The 18870-nt window shown below is 41.1% G+C and overlaps 3 protein-coding genes across 5 annotated transcripts; 1 reads left to right on the forward strand and 2 right to left on the reverse strand.

Annotated features, from left to right (window-relative positions):
- Positions 1-996: 996 nt before the first annotated feature.
- On the reverse strand, positions 997-5907 carry r3hcc1l (R3H domain and coiled-coil containing 1-like). The gene is made up of 7 exons (XM_034239255.1): positions 5605-5907; positions 4721-5222; positions 4374-4561; positions 3628-3698; positions 3236-3331; positions 3002-3142; positions 997-1555 (listed from the first exon to the last, which is right to left on the reverse strand). The coding sequence occupies exons 2-7, from the start codon at positions 5198-5200 to the stop codon at positions 1503-1505; spliced, it is 1029 nt and encodes a 342-aa protein (XP_034095146.1). The 5' UTR covers positions 5201-5222; positions 5605-5907; the 3' UTR covers positions 997-1502.
- crtac1a (cartilage acidic protein 1a) lies at positions 5211-11451 on the forward strand. 2 transcript variants are annotated; one of them, XM_034239253.1, is made up of 14 exons: positions 5211-5269; positions 6616-6814; positions 7207-7403; positions 7505-7641; positions 7749-7905; positions 7991-8125; positions 8665-8801; positions 8883-9019; positions 9209-9291; positions 9493-9593; positions 9675-9843; positions 10799-10944; positions 11161-11200; positions 11288-11451. In XM_034239253.1, exons 1-14 carry the CDS (start codon positions 5227-5229, stop codon positions 11293-11295), a joined length of 1689 nt encoding a protein of 562 aa, XP_034095144.1. In that variant the 5' UTR covers positions 5211-5226; the 3' UTR covers positions 11296-11451. The 2 variants fall into 2 exon arrangements, with proteins under 2 accessions (XP_034095144.1, XP_034095145.1); XM_034239254.1 differs by lacking the exon at positions 5211-5269 and adding an exon at positions 5904-6142.
- A 2045-nt stretch (positions 11452-13496) lies between these two features.
- Positions 13497-17714, reverse strand: golga7ba (golgin A7 family, member Ba). 2 transcript variants are annotated; one of them, XR_004571421.1, is made up of 6 exons: positions 17582-17714; positions 16097-16222; positions 15404-15556; positions 15120-15221; positions 14314-14549; positions 13497-14155 (listed from the first exon to the last, which is right to left on the reverse strand). XR_004571421.1 is itself a non-coding variant. In XM_034239263.1 (5 exons), the coding sequence occupies exons 1-5, from the start codon at positions 17591-17593 to the stop codon at positions 14466-14468; spliced, it is 477 nt and encodes a 158-aa protein (XP_034095154.1). In that variant the 5' UTR covers positions 17594-17714; the 3' UTR covers positions 13497-14465. The 2 variants fall into 2 exon arrangements, 1 of the variants encoding a protein (XP_034095154.1); XM_034239263.1 differs by having other exon boundaries at positions 13497-14549.
- Positions 17715-18870: the final 1156 nt, after the last annotated feature.

Here is an 18870-nt window from a genome sequence, read left to right on the forward strand (position 1 = left end):
ACTACAACTGGAGCAACAACATGAACAAAACAGGATGCGACTAACCTTGTTCAACACATTTAACTAAAATGTTAGTATATTTTAACACATTAACACTCAATACTTCTTAACGTAAACGCGTTAAAAAAACAATTGTTTGTGCATTGTGAATGTTGCCATGATGAAATGCACTTTGAAAACACATTAAACATGGATGAGGTGAGACTCCTGGAAAGCCTGAACACTCAAAGCTTTCACATAAAAAAATAAACCAAAAAACCCTTTTCTTATTTTTAACTTCACAGTCTGTCAACGAATCATCTTTTAATTTGTTCTTCAGATTTAATGACACGCGTATTATCATTAGTTCTGCTTGTTGAAAATGTATTAAAACAAACATGTACGCCTTATAGATTTAGGAAGCAGAACAGCCATGAAACTGGAAGAAAGCAGCAGCTTTGTTGGGGGGTTTTCACTTCTCAAAAAATAATGAATAAGACAAGCTAACAGGTCTTCAACAAAAGTTTGTAGTCTATTCTCAACAATATCTTCAAATATAGAGATTTACAGTATCCTCATGATTGGCCATAGAGATATTAAACAGAGAGACTATGATGATATCTTTTTATCATTTGATTTTGATATGAACAAGACCACTCACCTTGTTTTATGCATTGCGAGCAACATGAGCAACACTAGCAGCTTGAAGAATCCCCTAAGAACTACAAACCCTGATCTCAGTGCGATGATTAAGGCCGAGTAAAACATAGAGTAATATAAAGAAGTTAGCAGGTAACGATCTAGCTTTGTAAAAATAATGTTTTTAATCACCCTGCTTCTTCGTACCTCCTCTGTCTACAAGGCTCTTTTGTCAAGTAGACTTCCCACCGTGAATGTGGACTCTGATTGTTTTACTGGCAAAATATATTGTAAGCTATTTTGTTGTGGTGTTATTCTTCGGCCATTACATTTTGCTTTAAACAAAAAATATGTGACAAAGAAGAGTTGAAGCAATAATGTTGTCTAATGTCACTTTAATACAGGACCTTCAAACTGCATTTGATTCCCTCACATTTACAAGTTCATTTACTTGGTTCATCTTTAAAAAAAAAACGTGAACATAATTCTATATTAAAACAAACATTATTAAATTGGATTAGACTAGATGGTTCACTACAGACTTTGGATACAATGTCAAGAAATATGATTTTAAAAAAACATTGTTATTTGTGTTAGCCCCAGCCATGGCACTGAGGCAACAGTCCCAGCATGAACATAAAGGCTGATGTAACAATGCAGGCAAACAGATTGAGGATGAAGAGATGTTTGGTAACAGTTTTTTAAAGGACTAAAGCCAGAAAGAAGGAACAAATGGTGGGAATCCATTTCTGGAAAGTGTGGCGGTAGGAAGGAGTGGCCAGTTGTCGAAAACAGAGCAGGAGAAGAAACAGAGAAGACTTTAGTCTCTGCTGTATCAAGGAATCAAAAACAAAACAAAAATAAAACGGTAGTTTTCCATCCAATCACTTCCCCTCCCAGGCATCTTCCTTCTGCTTGGCTGCCATGCGCTTTTGTTCTGAAAAGATAAATAACAGAGACACAGTTCAACACATCAATCAGCGGAAGCTCTTACCTAAACAAGACTTTGTTTATTTGTTGCTCTATATTTGTATCAATGTCTTCACCACATGCAGGGCAGTGAGGCGATGAGGCAGGCTGAGGAGCCGTCTGTAAATTCATCTCTGAATAAGACCATACGTGGCATCCTTTCCCAGGACACAATGTGCAGCACACGATGCACGTCTGATATTCACTGTGCCTGTTACTTAAAGAGCACAGTATGGGACGAACAAAGGAGATCTTTTTTTAGTTTCTATACTTCCCGACTGGCTCTTCCGTGGACATTCGTGGTTTTCTGGGCCTATATACTTATGTTCCATCTCAGAAAGGAAATGTTCTGATTATAGACTTGTTATGATGAGCACAGCAGTGGGCCGAGAGCAACCTCTCTTGGCATCAATCTGCATTTTCTTAAGTAAAGTATGAAAATAGCTCCCACTTGTGGTGGAAATCTTGTGATGCAAAGACTAGGACAGCTAGGTAAGGACTTTATATCTCTTCATAGAGTGACTGGTAACCAAGGTTCTTTCTTACTGACACCGTGCTTCATACTCAGATAGAAACAGCCCAACAGGATGAGGATCATCTACTCTACCATAGATGAGAGCAGGGCTACCTCACTTCCTGGCACAGTTACGGCCCCACCCACTTTCCGGTGAAAACAAGGCATCGGCGCCAAGCGGAAATCAACAGTTTCATCATCCCTTAAAGCTGCCGTGTCATGTAGTGCACGTCAAACAACAAAACAGATCCAAAGTTAACATTTTCTTTACTTTTACTTCGTTCAAAATATGGTAAAAGAAAACATCTGTGTCTTCAGGCCTCCACAGATAGGGCTAGATCGTAACCAATGGGACCCGGTTGGTCAATACCGGTATGGCTATGTGAAACACTTCAGAACAACTACATTACAATGCTAATGAGGTTAACATCTAGCATCAAAGTAAACGGTTGTAATGCTCAAACACAAAGTAGAGACTGTAGATGCTGCATTTAAATATAAAACACTGACAAGCCGATATCAGATTAAGTTCGTCCACCAGCAGAGTGACAGGACAACGATCCCCTTGTCACATGAATTAAACCATAAATCGATCATCGGTCTCCAAGGAAATGGTGTAATTGTTTGCCTGACCTGACATTGTAATCGGGCTCCTTGTAGATGGAAATATGCAATGTTTCCTCAAATGTTTGATGTGATTGGAGAAAACTTCTGAATCTGTATTTACCGCCAGTCAAATGACGGCAAGTGTTTTCACCCCAAAAGGGGCGTGGCCCTGACGTAGAGTGAAAATACCGGATGGGTTGCTCTCATCTATAGAGAACAGTCCTTTAAAAGCACTGCTGACCACAGTACATCTTCCCTTTAATAACATCTCAATTATCGCTGTAAATGTTGCACCTTTGGCCTCCTGGAGCTTCTTCTTCTCTGCCTCGCGCTTCTCCTCCGTCAGGTTGCTCTTCACACCGAGGGCACCGATCACCATCCTTCGCGCCAGTGCGGCACTTGTCTGAGGTCTCTCTTTAGCAGGCAGGAGGTAGTCTGAGGATGGGAAGAATAAAGAATAATGAGGTCGTGTATCTAAATGTGAGCTACGGAGGATGATCCGAGCTGAACTGGAGACGCTTTTTGTACCTGAGCAGCTACGAGCTTTGGCTTTAGTGGCGGGGGAGCATTTGGAAAGAGGTCGCAGCTTCATCAGTGGATGTTTGGTTCTTAAAGCTTCCCGAGCTGAAAATTGAGAAGAACATTTTTAAAAACACCATTTTTAAAAAGCGCATTTATCAGTTAACTGTGTAACCTAATAGAGCTCACAATACAATTTATTCGCTCAGCAGTTATCCCATACTTATTATTAATTTAAATAATGTTGAGTCGTTCCATAAGGGTCCACTGATACTCTTAATTGAACATATGTTCTCCTATTGGGTAAAGCCTCACAACAATCATATTTACTGCAGAGGATTTCTTATTTTAGGTACTCCCCTCCCAAATGTCTCTTACATGTGACGCCGTGCTTCACTTACCTGCTATGGGGCTCGAGAAGAGGCCAAGAGCACTTGATTCATCAATCCACTGGATGTCAAAACCTCTTTGTCTGAAAGACATAGTAAGAAAAGGTCAGACAACATAGACTGCTACAAAAACCACAGGAAGATTAAAAACAAATATGCCAGGGAAGCCACATTCAACGAGAGTCCAGTGGTTTAGTCAGGCTTCCAATGTGAATCTTTAAATAGAACATTGACACGTTTTATGTGGATGTCTAATTAGTGTTTAAAAAGTGAATGTAGTTGATGAAAGCAATACGTACTTTAGTGTGTATTACTGTCTGATGTTATTCCTATTCCTGCATTGTCCTTTGATAGTGACGTAGTTTGATGCAAGGTGGAATATTGGCTATTTGCCGCGGAGAGGCCGATTCTGTAGCTGGAAAGTAATGATCACACCCAACAGAAGCTGCCGTGTGCTTTTCTTTTTGGATGCTGTTGCAGACTCAGGGGGCTCATGTTTTTTTACTATGCATGAATTTTAAAAGGACGTGGGTTGCAGACCTTCTTTTGCATCCTCTCAATAAAGAGTTGTTGTAGTTTGGGTTCTCACTGGACCAGATTACCATGTTTTCATGATTTATTTTTGTTATTACCTGCATACAATAGGTGTTGCTTGGCTACAATATGTTTTAGCTCTGCATTAGTATCTGCAATGCAATGCATCCTGGAACATGTAGGCTCTCAACTTTCTCAGTAATAGGTATAAGAATTATACATACGAGTAGTCCTGAAATAACTTGAGAAGGTCCTCGGTCCTAAACTCAGCAGGGAACTCGTAGATCTCTACAATGTTAGCAAGTTCGTCGTCAGTGAGGTCGATGTCATCTTCTGCATCTTTGTCCGTGTTGTAGTAATCAAACCTGGCCTCCTGGACGGACTTCTTCTTTCTACCTTGCTTCACAGCCAGCTGGAGAAGTGAGAAAAGTGAGATGAGAACAGGAGGGAGAAGAGGGAAACAACAAGGGGATAAGTGTATTGTAAAAAATGTGTGTTTCTGAATTGTGGGGAAGGTTCTTCTGGTTATTTTTACTTTTTCATATTTGAATCACCAAGCCCAAGCTCTCACCTCTTCTGAAAGATGCTGATCCAGGCAATCTCCTTCATCATTGAACAAGGTGTCCCAACTCTCCTCTTCCCCTTCTTCTTCTTCTTCTTCTTCTTCTTCTTCCTCTTCAATGGCAGCTGCTTCCAGCCGTGAGGTAAGTTGGGCCTCCACATTGGTTGGGTCAAGCTGCCCATTAACCTCTGTATCCTCCTCTGCCTTTACCTCAGGATCTCCATTCTGGGCCTCACCTTCTCCCCCAGCAGCAGCTCCCTTATCTGCTCCAGCCTTGTCCTTCTTATTCTTGGCGTTTTTCCTTGCCTTGTCTGTGTAGCGGGGCCTGGGTCTTGGTTTTACTTCTCCCTGAGGCTGTGCCTTATCTTTGGCTCCAGGGAGTCGTTGCTTGGGGACGTTCTGAGCTAGTCCTGTCTTCTTAGACGGGGCGGGGGGTGCGGGTGTTGGCTGGGCTGCAGTAGAGTCTTCTTTCGCTTGTTCCAACTCCATTATTGAATTACGTTAAAAACACCTGGATGATCAAAGGAAACAGAGGAAGAGACAATGCAGTGAAAATTGGTCTGCTTTAACCGTTAACATTTCTAAACTAGTCTTGAATGAGTGTATTAACAATATGAATGTTATTTTAACCAACCTACGTGAACTAGTTAACTCCCCCCGGAAAATAGTCTAAAATCTTGCTAAACGCATATAAACCATGACAATGCTATTAGCTATTAGCTTACCGCTTTAGCTAACTAATCTTCCACTCGCTGAGGTAGAAATATGTGTTAATTGAGGGCACAACCATTCAGTTAGTATCAGCATACATTAAAATAGGATTGTGTTCTTTTATTTTTAATAAATACATTGCAGGGAGAATTGTTAAAATAACGGTTGCTCATTTGTCTTACCCGGGTTTGGTTTGTTTAGCTTCAGATTTTCGTCGCACAGGTGACGCAAGCCTAGGACAGCGCAAAGGATTTTGGGATATAGTGTAATTTCTTTGCCTCTGCAGCTAAAACACTCTGAAAGAAGAGCACGCCTTTTACTATCGTATTTGTTTTTTAAATCACAACATGCATTGTTTTTATAATCAAGATTTCTCCACAGAAAGACAATGTTAATGTGCTGTCGGTTGAAATGATTATTTCAGTACCGTAATGTTTTGATCTAACAGCGCCTGCAAACACACGACTTCCGCCTTCCACATACATGCTCACAGAAACCCAGATCAGCTATTGGTCAACTTTCTAATAAGGCCCACAGTCTTCGCTGATTGGCCAATCGTCTTTGCGTTACACAACTTAAGCTGGTACATGTTATAAGCAGACGTTGTGTAAGGTGGGAATTTAACATTTAATAACAAATGATATAACAATCACGGCCCAGTGCCCTCACATCGCTGCTGCGGAGTCTGATAATCTCCCTCTCTTCACCCTGACGGTGCAGGTAAGACGGCCTTTGCGTTGACAAAAGTCTCTGCTCAGCATCCTGCAGGGCTGTGCTTCATTTTTAACAACAATCAAGTATGAATAACACAAACATGTCCATAAGAACAGAGGGTTAATATACCTGTGTGCAGATTCTCTAACCCTGTGACAAAAATGTTGATCTTACGAAGAGCATGCAAGTGTATACTGTAGAGACGATTCACGTTTAAATGTATGGTGGATCTCATACGACAATCATCTTATATAAAGGCTTTCAAGTTAAAACTGATATATAAAACTGGAATATCAGACAAAATATTTGCAATTAGATATATTTATTATAAATTGTTTAGCCCTAACTCATGCACAGTGTTTCTAAATATGATATTAGCTCATCATCATTGAGGCTGTCCTGCTTTAAACATAAGACTTGTTCATCGTCTGCATGCATCATACATGTAAAAGTACAATAACTCTGTGTTCCCGTTGCAGTGATGTGGCGTTCAGGTTTGTTGCTCCTCCTGGCTGGAGTCTGGCATCAGTGCCACGCCCAGAGCTCTGAGCCCATGCTGCAGGTTGTAACACAGACCATGCTTCCTCCTGACAGTCTGCACAATCCCACACAACTCAACTATGGAATGGCTGTTACGGACGTGGATGGGGATGGCGACCTGGAGGTGGTTGTTGCAGGGTGAGTGTGAAAAGGGTTAGCTGTTTCCTATATTCCTTACACTGCATAGACCAGGGGTGTCCAAACTTTTTTTCACAGAGGGCCACATACAGAAAAATATACGAAGGGCAGGGCCACTCACTAGAGGTATCTTACCTCATAAGTTCAGTTATAAGTTAGCAAAATCAATCAAATGTAGGTAAATTATGCTTGATACTTAAAAATGCCTTAACACATGAATACTACTGTGCAATATTTTTTTACATATATTTTTAAGAAGTACAATATAAGACGAGCACAAGTTTCATTTGTGGGAAATATTCCATTATACTTTGAATTTGTGGAGGGCCGATTCCAAATGGCATAGACATTCTTATATGTACAAAACTATTTTGTGTGATGTTTTCCCTCAGGTACGATGGGCCCAACCTGGTGCTGAAGTACGATCGCACTCTAAACAGGCTGGTAAACATTGCTATTGATGACAGCAGCTCTCCATACTACGCCCTGAGGGACCGAGCAGGAAATGCTATCGGAGTTACAGCCTGTGATGTGGATGGAGATGGGCGTGAGGAGATCTACTTCCTCAACACAAACAATGCCTACTCTGGTGAATAGCACATTCTTATGTTATGTCTTCATCATGTATCCAGAAGGTGATTACCAGTATCTGAAAGACTCCCTGCGATAACTGACTTTTTTTTAATGCAGGACGGGCAACTTATTCAGATAAACTGTTCAAATTTCGGAATGGTCGCTTTGAAGATCTTCTTGGGGACGAGCTCAATGTGCTCCGTGGTGTCGCTAATCACATGGCAGGACGTTCGGTTGCATGTGTAGACAGAAAGGTTAGTAAATGGCATTAACAAGTCCCTCAATCTGATCTCTTTTATTCCACCTTTTGTCTCAATTATTCTCAAATTCTTCCGTAATACCTCATATATTTTCTCTGCAGGGAACCGGCCGTTACTCAATCTATGTGGCCAACTACGCCAGTGGCAGCGTCGGTCCCCACTCTCTCTTAGAAATGGACGAGGCTGCTAGTGATGTCTCCAAGGGCATCATCGCTCTGTCTGATGTGGCTGCAGAGGCCGGAGTCAACAAGCTCACAGGTCAGGAGTCAGGTTAGAGAGGTGAAGTCTGGGATGTTTTGTGTCCTGAATCAGCTGAAACATACATTTTTTGATCGTTACGCAGGTGGCCGTGGTGTGGTGGTCGGACCAATCCTGAGCCAGTCGAAATCGGACGTGTTCTGTGACAACGAGAATGGACCTAACTTCCTGTTTAAGAATAATGGAGACGGGACATTTGTGAATATGGCCACACAGGCTGGTGAGTATCAACAGTAAGGGGTATAGTCAGGAATAGCGTTTCTGTAGGTATTGAAGTGTAAGTCTCTCTTGGCTTGATAACACTTTTTATTGGATTGCCATCAAAAGGGCATATGTTTATATTATATAAATATTACACAATATTTGAAAAACTGATGCGCTTCCCATCAGCCTCAGCTTTTTTGCTGTTTTTCTAATTAGCATATTTGATTAACTAAATAAGACAGTAACCATGGTAAACATAGCACCGTGTGAGTGTTTAGCCCAATGCAATGCTATACCTTACTACAGCCACACAGAGCAACACACATGTCTGTTTATTGTTTAAACACTGTGAGACCATCCAGGTATTTGATACTTAAATAAGGTTATGTCAAGTACCAAAATGCAATGATGTCTTCCAGGGTGTCTTCTTTAAAACTAACACTAGGAGTCGCCAATGTTGGCAATTTCCAAACCCCACACATTGGGGCTGTTAGTTGGGCCTGGGGAAGAAGTTTCCCAGCAATAAAGCTTTCAACCTTTTGTCAACCTCTGAAGGTGTGGAGGACCGAAGCCAGCATGGCAGAGGAGTAGCACTCGCTGACTTCAATGGAGATGGAAAAACGGACATTGTGTATGGCAACTGGAACGGCCCCCACAGACTTTACCTGAGGGGCAGCGACTCTAAATTCAGGGTAAGGAAGGAGAGAAAGGGCAGAAAGGAAAAGTTAAAATAAAATTGATAAAGCAAGACTTTAAAGTATTTGCTTGTGCAGAACATAGCCTCTGGAGGATTTGCAGCTCCCTCGCCTATTCGCACAGTCATCGTTGCTGACTTTGACAATGACAAGGAGCTGGAGGTGTTTTTCAACAATATTGCTTATAGAGGCAACGCCCCTAACAGGCTGTTCAGGTGACTATTCAGTATTAATAGTTGCTGTAAAGTGTCTCTACTGTAGGCTATTTTTATTTTATGTACAGCACTTTGGCTCGACCAAAAATCGTTGATTTGAAAACTTGATTTGATTTGATTAACCCCAAGCCCAATAAAGAAGCATACACGATTTAAAAAATCTTAAATAAATGTTGTGTTTCTATGCAGGGTGTCAAGGAGAGCCGATGCAGACCCTTTGATCTCGGAGCTTAATGTGGGAGATGCTGCAGAGCCACAGGGCCGGGGAACAGGTCAGCTACACCTCAGACCAGAGGACATTGGACAACATATTTTCATTTTGTTTTATTCTCAGAATGTCTTAACCTGAAGTGAATACACCTCTGCTACCTCTCTGTTTGGAGGAGATTTACAGAGACACAGCTGTTGGTTAAACGTCACAGTGAGGTTGTTATGTAGGTCAGCGCAGTAAAGGCTCTGCTGGTTTTGGACAGGTGGCACCGTCACAGACTTGGATGGAGATGGACAGCTGGAGCTGCTGCTGGCACATGGAGAGAGTGTCCAGCAACCAATCTCTGTCTTCAAGGTCACGCAGGTGTGTATCTGTGTGAGTGTGTGTTTGGTAATAGTTGCTGAGCCTGAATGATCCTCAACCTGAACTGTCCCACTTCATCAGGGCTCGTCCAACAACTGGCTGCGAGTCATCCCTCGCACGCAGTTTGGCTCTTTTGCGCGGGGAGCCAAGGTGACAGCCTTCACCCGTCAGAGTGGAGCTCACACACGCATCATTGACGGAGGATCAGGGTATCTGTGTGAGATGGAGCCTGTCGCACACTTTGGATTAGGTAACCTCCTTTAGCATTTTATAACTCACAGACTCTGGAGACAACGTGACACTCAAATATATCTTGTATACCAATTACACATATATATATATATATATATATATATATAACTTAATTTAAAGTAATCTTATCCTGCATGGGTTCAGTTTTTCAAACCCTCACCTGCACAGAACTGGTACCGAGCTATGATTTGTAATTATCTCCAAGTCAAACCCAGACCCGACCCCTGCTAATCGAGTTGGCCTCAAGCTGTGTTTAAACCCCCAGTCTACAGAACTAATGAATTTGAAGTTATTTATTTTTATTTTTATCCTGGTTTAAGTTGAGTTCCTATTCTTGATTCAGTGATCTAACTCACAAAAAGTCTCTTGATGCCAGGAAGGCAAGCACATTCTCAGGTTTCATTATAAAACAATCATCATGGCAGGTGATAATACTTGATCATATTTGCGGATTTAGATGTTAAGCCGTGCCTGTGAGTTTACATGAAAATATTTTTCAACCTGTTACACAATTTTTTCGCTAGTAACTCTGTACCCAGTGCAGTCCTGGCGATGTCCAAGGTTAAAAATGCACCTATGTGAACCCCTCAAGCCATTAATTTACATGTATTGTATTTACATTTTTGGTTTTATAGGGACAATCATTTCAAAATCAACACATTATTTATTGCCGTATAACTTATATTCTTGTTACCTCACAACCTCAAGATGATAAGAGTCTGTGTTAACTATGGATTAATTCAGCCAGCTGTTCGCTCTGCTTAAACTCTTTATGCTAAGCTAAGCTAATGACCTCCTGGCTCCAGCTTCAGTGGTCGATCTTTTCATCTAACTCTCAGCAAATATTTATAAGCTATTCCTTCAAAATGTAATCCCATATTGTACTTACACACAGACATACATTTTTCTCTTGAGTGATGCTCAGTGTTTTACTTTTGACCCATGACTCCCAGGAACTGATGAGGTGACAGTACTGGAAGTCTCCTGGCCTGACGGCAGCTCCATCTCTCGAACCCTTCAGCCTGGAGAAATGAACTCAGTGATGGAAGTAGCTTTTCCCAAAGAAGGGGAATCGTCTCTGCTTGCCAATGACACGCAGGTACGCAGATCGGACCCACGGCATGAATTATGAGGAACACCGGTAATGGCCTAGGCACTCTGTGGTAGGCGCTTAAAAAAATGTTCACCACAAACTACAGCAGACAACACAAAGCCTCCTATGTTCTAAAATAATTGTACGCCTTTTGTCTGCTAGATTAATGAATAAACATTTTTTTTTTTGAAAACCAATGAATGTCTTTCTTCTCTTGTTCAGTGTGGGAAAGGCTTTTCTGTCCAGAATGGCCGCTGTGCAGGTAAGAATGAAATACTTTAAATCAGTCCTTTTTAAATATAGTGGCTTAAATTTGCTTTTTTTTTATTTCATGTTTATGTTTTTACAGGTGTGTGAGGACAGTCTCTAAAAATCCCTGGGCCATGTGATTTCCTTTACTTTATGAGTAGTTTTAAGACTTCTTTCTCTTGAACTGTTACAGCTACTGCATGGTTATGCTTGTTATTTTTAATGCGCATTGGCAAACTCCCTAAATAAATTACTCCAAATCAATATGGTCAGATTATCATTTCTTTTTTGAGTGAGTAAGGGTTAGAATACCCTACATTTAACAAATGGGCTATTTAAATACACAACATGATGCATTTTAATGTTAATTATTTCCCAAAAATGAAAAGCAAAAAAAGGATGAAACTGATGGTCATCACATATCACATATTGCATCCCCACTCAAACAGCATAAACATGTCAAACACACAAAGATGATCATTTCATAGATACAAAAAACAGCATCAGGAAACACTAGCGGTTCCTGCATTTTTGTTTTTTACATTTCACTAACTAACACACTAACACCAGCTGCCATCTGAAGATTAACAAATATGAACAAGACATGAACTCTGTGGATGACAAAGACTAACAACAAAAGTTAAGCCATTATTCTCCGGTTTGCACCTCTCCTCTGCTTGTTTCACATCTTGCCATCTCCTTCATGTTTCAACCTTTGTCTTGTCAGTGTTTTCTTATTCTGATGTCTGCCTTTGTTTGTTTTCCTCTACCATTTTCTTCTTCTCATCGCCTGTTCTGTCCCTCCACCCATGCAGCGTTGGCTCCATTTTACGATGGCTTCCGATCTACCTCTGTCTCCATGTTTGAAGCCTCCTGTTTTGAGACAGTTTTCCTACAGTGTGTCATGGTGCTCTCTGCTCTGTCAGGCCTCAGAGGATGGTAGTCTTCAGGGTAATGATGATACAGTACGACACTAGTCTGTACTAAGCATTTCCTAAACGACTTCCTGAGACATGCACTAACAGTGTGTCTGTGTTATCAGTATGCATATCCTAGAATCTGGATACCCAGCAGTTTGGGCATTTCCTGTTTGCTCTGGTGTGCTGCAGAAGTCTTTAAATGCTGTAAGTGAAGAATTAAAACTGAGGTCAGTATTGTGCCCCTTACTCAGCTGAAAGTAGTGCAGTGTAGCATATCTAGCAAACATGAATGAATGTTCCTGACCAAAACTTAGTAAATACATATTATGCTCTTTTTCAGGTTCATATTTGTATGTAGTGCCTCTACTGTGACATGTCTCCATGCTTTAATGTTCAAAAGTCTTTATTTTTCTCATACTGCCTGTGCTGCAGCACCTCTTTTCACCCTCTGTCTGAAACCAGAGCCCAGTCTGCTCTGGTTGGTTAGCTGGCCGGCTCTGTTGTGATTGGTCAACCGCTCATAGATTGTCCTGCCCCTTAGACTATCACGTACATTGTGTTGGAGCGCTAGCCAATAGAAGCGTATTACGTAGTGATGTCACAATGTTAAGTAAACAAAGGAGTCCAATGGAGGCATTTCAGGCCGAGAGGGAGTGTGTGAGAGAGACTCACTCTGGAGGGAACTTTGGGATTTTAGCCTTTCAAAACAGCTTCTAATCTTCTAGGACCTCTCTAATCTGCATTTAGTGCATGCAGCATGTTGGAAGCATGATCACTAATATGTTCTTCAGACCATTTCTACAGCAAAAATGTTAACTTTTCATAGCTGAAGAAGCCTGTAGACTGTATTTCACATTAAATCAGTACTTGAATTAAATCCTGAGCAGCCTTTAAATGTGACAAAGCATTATTGAACAAAGGTGTACTTTACTGAACACATTTTCTGTAATAACTTCTGCAAATCCAGTCTCAGCCTTGCAAAATACTTTTGTACGTGTTTCCGAAGTGTATTCTATACTATGGTTTTAGCTATGCATCGTTTATTTATAACAAGATAAATGAGACACGATCATACCGCACGAGTTGTGTTGTGGAAGTTTTGCTTCTTTTCATCAACACTTTTATATGTTTATGAATTATTTGTTCACTCTGCAATCATGCAAGAAAAGTACAATTATTTTGGTTAACAAAACATTGATATATTGTCAAGCAATAAACATTACCAGTTGTAATGTTTCTGTGTCAGAACACCTGACTAATGTGCATTACTACTACATTACATCACATTTAGCATTACTACTACATTCCTACTGTGACCACTCAACATGTGCCATAGTAAAAGGACTATTTTGTAGATGTACAATGAAATAACAAAGAAAGACTGGCAGCTGTGATGAAACAGTTTTTATTTGACGCAGTCATACACACCTCATTGCCACGTATCAAACAACAAGCAGTACGAAAGTTTGTTCTTGCACAAAATGTCAACAAAATAAAACACACATTCATATTTGAGAGCCAGCTTTTTGGCAGCTTTGGATCTTTGGAAGTTCGTTTGGAAATCAAGGAAGGACAAGGAAGTAAAATTCAGGAAGACTTTTTGACCCATTCTTTGTCTACTTACTACCGCATTCAATGCACAGTATGTCTTTGCATAATCAAATGTAGGCTTACTCATTAAAACCGAGAAGTTAGTACTGCGCTTGTCTGTTTATGTGACTAAAAGAAAATATAGGCTTCATGTGAAAGACATGGAAGATCTGCTACATGAAATATATAGACGGGCTGATTGACATCTGCTACCAGACAGCGTGATTTACATCATAGGTGAAGGAGGCTTTTTTGTACAATTAATCTTGGGGGGCGAAACGTTACGATGCCTTCAAATACCTGTACGTCTTACCTACATTTGCTCAAATCTGGAAACTCAGCTGGAGCTACAGATAACTTCTTTTAAAGCAGACGTGCCTGGTGCGCAGCGTTAATGTTGGATTCAGTCCAGTTTGGTCCGGTGTGGTGCAGCTGAGGTATGATGTTTGTGGTCCTGCCTTCTTTCAAAGAGGAAGGAAGGGAGGTCATGGGACGATCACACAAAGTATACATAGCCAATGTTTTCTTCTTTGCATTGAGACATTGCATCTGACAGTACCACAGTCGGCACATGCAAAATAAACTTCTACAGTGCGTGATTGAAAAGCTTAAACACCTTTAGCATGGGACATCTTGAAAGCTATAGGATGCTTTGTGTGAGCGTAAGTTTGGGATGTGAGTGTTGGGTCAGGAGGAGCATCATTGTCCTTAGTTGGCCTCCAGGTTTGTGAGTGATCAGGGGGACACGGTGTGACAGGAAGTAGCCAGTCATCGCGCGGTGCTGCCGGACACGGAGCTGCTCCCCGAGCTGGAGCCACTGGAGCCCCGGTCTTCATAGATGGAGATCTCTATCTGAGAGGTGGGAGAGTTAGGGACCAAGAGTCTGCAGTGGAGAGTGGTTTCATAAACACAAGGTGTGAGGGTCGTTCCAGAATTGGAGGACATCTTCTGTCCCACCTAAATTCATCTAAATTATCCATGCCCAAAATGCTAAAACATGCACTTGTCCTTAGATAAAATAAAAGAAGGTTGCAGAAAAAGTGGTTTAAAATATGAAACTATCAAGTCTCAAACAGCCCCTAAAATGGCATTTCCATCGTCCCTCCTTCTTGGAGACCAACTTGCATGCACATTCTGCAGCTAGGATTCATTAGTGAGTAAACACAGTTACAGAGTTATATTTCTTGCAGTACAATTATTATCTTTTTCGTACAATTAAATGTTTGTATATAATTTAGCTAAATCTACTTGCCGAATCTATTTTTGTGATGGTTTACTACCTGTTTTTCTCAAATGCATAACAGAAAACTAAAGTAGAAGGGTTCATTTTTCCAAAGCTTTAACATCTTAATGTCCTCCAATGATTGAATGACCCATAAATGCTTTTCTCCACGTTCACCCATAAACGTTCAGCAAGGATACGACACGCATTCCCCTTTCTATGGGGTCTGTGATGAGCAGTCCTCTGGGGGCAAAGATCTTCTCGTTCTGCTCCTGAATGTACTTGGATATCTTCTTCAACACCTAGCAGACAGAAGAAATATGAACAATTGAGTTAAAGCATTGAAGAGATGGTTTGAAGTGCAATCTACTTCACTGACTAGTACGTTAAGTACATGAAGCCCAACTTAAAAACATCAGAAATAACCTTTTAAGCCTCGTCCTAGATAATAATGATGCGTCACGTTTGACATTGGCAGTCTGACCTTCTCATAGCGCGTCTCCATGCAGAGGAAGATGAGGTACGCTGTGGAGCAGGCCAGACATCCCTCCAGGTAGGACTGGCCTCCGATCTTCTCTGCCTCTGTGTAGTAATTATTCAGCGTCTTCACAGTGTCCTCGAACAGTTTCCGCTCAATCTGTAGACACAAACCAAGTCATGAGCAGCAGGGTAGGAAGTGGGAGGATCCTTTTATGGCATTTCACCTTTGTTTGAGACTAAAAGTGGAGACAGGAAAACTATTGTGTTAAGGTAATACATTCATCTAAAGTAGTAGGTAGTAGGTATTCACAAGATACATACTTTTGATGCATTTGTTATTATTTGAATTTATAGGGATTGGTGGAGTAGTGTGGGTTCAAAAGTTAAAAGATGTTTGTAGAAAGGTTTGTATTACTGATACTGTAAAGCATCTCTTGATATACAAAGAGCTTCAAGGATTGTGTGTTTTTATTTCATGTCACAAATAAAAGCCTAACATAATAATGAAAGCTTCATCAAAATAAGGACTTACTGCAATACAATAATAGATAAAGCATTACTGTGGTTTCAATCTAGTACTATGATGGCTCCCAATAAACATTCAAATCCATTTATAATTGTAAGGGTTGCCTAGGATACAATGACAACCCACCATGAACACTTTTTACATGTAATACAAAGTAACAGGTCCCCTCACCCTGCTCTCCAGCTCGGAGGGGAACTTGGTCTGAAACCTGCAGGTGGTCCCTTCGCTGTAGTCTCTCTGGATGAAGACCTTATTCGCCAGAGATGCACTGTGCCTCAACTCTTGCAGATTGTGGAACTGAGGAGGATACATCCCACACACACACACACACACACACACACACACACACACACACACACACACACACACACACACACACACACACACACACACACACACACACACACACACACACACACACACACACACACCACACACACACACACACACACACACACACACACACACACACACACACACACACACACACACACACACACAGTAAGGTTTGATAGAGTATAATAATAGGATTTATATAGCGCCTTTCCCAATGTCGCTTTACAAAGGAAAACAGGAGTAAAAACAAACAAACCAAAAACAAAAGGCAGTCCGACAAACAGTCAGATAGACAAAACAACAAAAGCATGTCTGTAATGAGTCTCCAAAGAGAGCTCCATCTCCCCGAGGACCTGTCCACGTGCAATGTGTACAAACAGTGGGCGGTTTGGAAGTGCAGGATGATAGACGATAGGCAGACAAGGTGTGATCAATCACTCCGCGGCTCAATGTCTGCCCTCATTTCTGCCTTGTTGTCTGTTGGAGCAGAGCCCGGTATCGGACACACGGGAGCAGAGCTTGCAGAAGACAGGACAACGTTTCACTACAGCTCACAACAGATCGAACAGGCGGAACAAGAGATGAGGCACACTGATGAAGGGCCACCCACACTCTTGGAATATGTTGGGCATGTGCCAGGACTGTTGATAACATTAAAGTGTACGTTGGATTAAAAAAATGTTGTAGCACATGATTTATTTATTTTTTAATCTGAGAGCACTGATGCAGGCTGGAAAAGCATAGATAGAGGAAGGTCAGGGCGGCTTCTGTCCATGGTGCTGAACACTGTGTGTGTGTGTGTGTGTGTGTGTGTGTGTGTGTGTGTGTGTGTGTGTGTGTGTGTGTGTGTGTGTGTGTGTGTGTGTGTGTGTGTGTGTGTGTGTGTGTGTGTGTGTGTGTGTGTGTGTGTGGGTCACAGGATTAACAGGGCGTCTCAACAAAACAAAAACACCAAAACAGCTTAACATCGCTGGGGAAGTGATCCCCTGTTTTTGCCCTATTTCAGAGTCTGTTAAGCACAGCTGACTGCTAATAGCTTGCAGTGTTACAAACGCCAGATCACGTTCTTCATAAAAGAAAACAGCCCTCGGCTCGGACGCCACTGGCATTTTAATGTAGGACACACACACACACACACACACACACACACACACACACACAGCCGTCAGTAGTGCTTTAAGTGAGCCGCACAGTGTGGCACAGTTTCAGGCTACACTGCCCTCGTTCACCACGGTAACGGCACAGGTGTTATTCAGACGGTAAGCGGTTGTTAAGCCAAACCTCGACCGTAATGTGAGAGAGATAATATGACAGACTTACCTCTGTCGCCATGTTGCCATCCGCCGCCGTGGGGACGAGTCCCTGCCTACATGCGCGGAAATCGCTTTAGTGGGACACGCACGGGGACAGATTGGAAGAGTGGAGGGAGGAGGGGGGCAGGGGGGAAGGGCGGGGGAAGGAGAGAGAGGGGCGGGGCTAACGAAAGTACAGTAGGACCTTTATATAAAGTCTATGAGTAGGACCTAAACATGTGTCAACACTTGTTTTTGTGAATGTTGTTTAACATTTAAATGGTGTTACTCCACCTTTTTATAACTCAATGTCATGTTCTCTCACCAGTAGCAGCTACTCAAAACCTTGCAATATACTGCTCTTTATAAATACATTACATACTGTAAAAACTATAAATGTTGTTAATTGAAAATTGTTTTTGTGACTGCTGTTTAAACTTTAAATAATTATGACATTTTGGGTTTGTTACTGTGCCTGTACCCCCTTAGCTCAATTTAATATGTTCTACCAATTGGCAAGTATCATAACCTTACAATATACTGCTTTATTTAAAGACATAAAATACTGTATAAACATGTTAATTTAGTTTAATTCAAATTGCTCAATTGTTTTTTGTTAATATTGTTTAAATAGTAGTACGATGTTGGGTTTGTTTCTAGCCTTGAACCACCTTGATAGCTTGATTTCATATTCTGTGACCAGTAGCAGCTACTCAAAACCTTACAATATGCTGCTTTTATATAAAGAAAGAAATTGATATTGAGCAGAATTGAGTTCAGTGTATTGGTTCGGCCCTCCACCGCAGTCCCAGTTTCTCATGAGGCTCCTTTGGACAATTATTTTCCCACCCCTGATTTAGGTCATATTAATTCAGCTTTTCCAATGTCTACCATGAGTTTAAAAGACAATATTTGAACTAGTTATTCGAGTTACTCAAAAATAATAAAGGCCACTGATCTTTTTAAGTGTCCCCATAATCCATGACTGCATGCACAATACCAGGACCATGAAAATAGTGTAGACAGATGGAATTCAATTCAATTGTATTACTATTGCATGGGAAAAATGTGTGGGAGCAAATACTCTGCATTAAAGGACCGGAGTGTTGGATTTGGGGGGCTTTAATGGCAGAAATGGTATGTGATATTTGTAAAACTATTTTTATTTGTGTATATTTAAGTGAAAATTAGCAGCTTTGAAGATTGTATTTACAGTCTCTGAATACACAATACATTTGGTTTTCCAAAAGTAATTTACATTTATTTCAAACTGCAAAACTTGAAATAAACTGCTTCAAAGTAAAATATTCCAATTCC

Source organism: Gymnodraco acuticeps, unplaced genomic scaffold (assembly GCF_902827175.1).
Source record: "Gymnodraco acuticeps unplaced genomic scaffold, fGymAcu1.1, whole genome shotgun sequence".
In the NCBI taxonomy this organism is placed as follows: Eukaryota; Metazoa; Chordata; class Actinopteri; order Perciformes; family Bathydraconidae; genus Gymnodraco; species Gymnodraco acuticeps.

Bases quoted from the DNA above. Each gene is read 5' to 3' on its own strand.
- golga7ba (XM_034239263.1), bottom strand. The intron at 15,557-16,096 runs GTGAGGGGACCT...TTGTGTCTACAG, and splicing joins CCTCCGAGCTGGAGAGCAGG to ATTGAGCGGAAACTGTTCGA. The intron at 15,222-15,403 runs GTCAGACTGCCA...TCTGTCTGCTAG, and splicing joins TGGAGACGCGCTATGAGAAG to GTGTTGAAGAAGATATCCAA.
- r3hcc1l (XM_034239255.1), bottom strand. From the start codon at position 5,200: ATGGAGTTGGAACAAGCGAAAGAAGACTCTACTGCAGCCCAGCCAACA. The intron at 3,143-3,235 runs GTACAAAAAGCG...TCCCATCCTCAG, and splicing joins CAAAGCTCGTAGCTGCTCAG to ACTACCTCCTGCCTGCTAAA. The intron at 1,556-3,001 runs GTGCAACATTTA...TTATCTTTTCAG, and splicing joins GAAGCTCCAGGAGGCCAAAG to AACAAAAGCGCATGGCAGCC.
- crtac1a (XM_034239253.1), top strand. From the start codon at position 5,227: ATGATCAAAGGAAACAGAGGAAGAGACAATGCAGTGAAAATTG. The intron at 7,642-7,748 runs GTTAGTAAATGG...TTTTCTCTGCAG, and splicing joins TTGCATGTGTAGACAGAAAG to GGAACCGGCCGTTACTCAAT. The intron at 9,020-9,208 runs GTGACTATTCAG...GTTTCTATGCAG, and splicing joins GCCCCTAACAGGCTGTTCAG to GGTGTCAAGGAGAGCCGATG.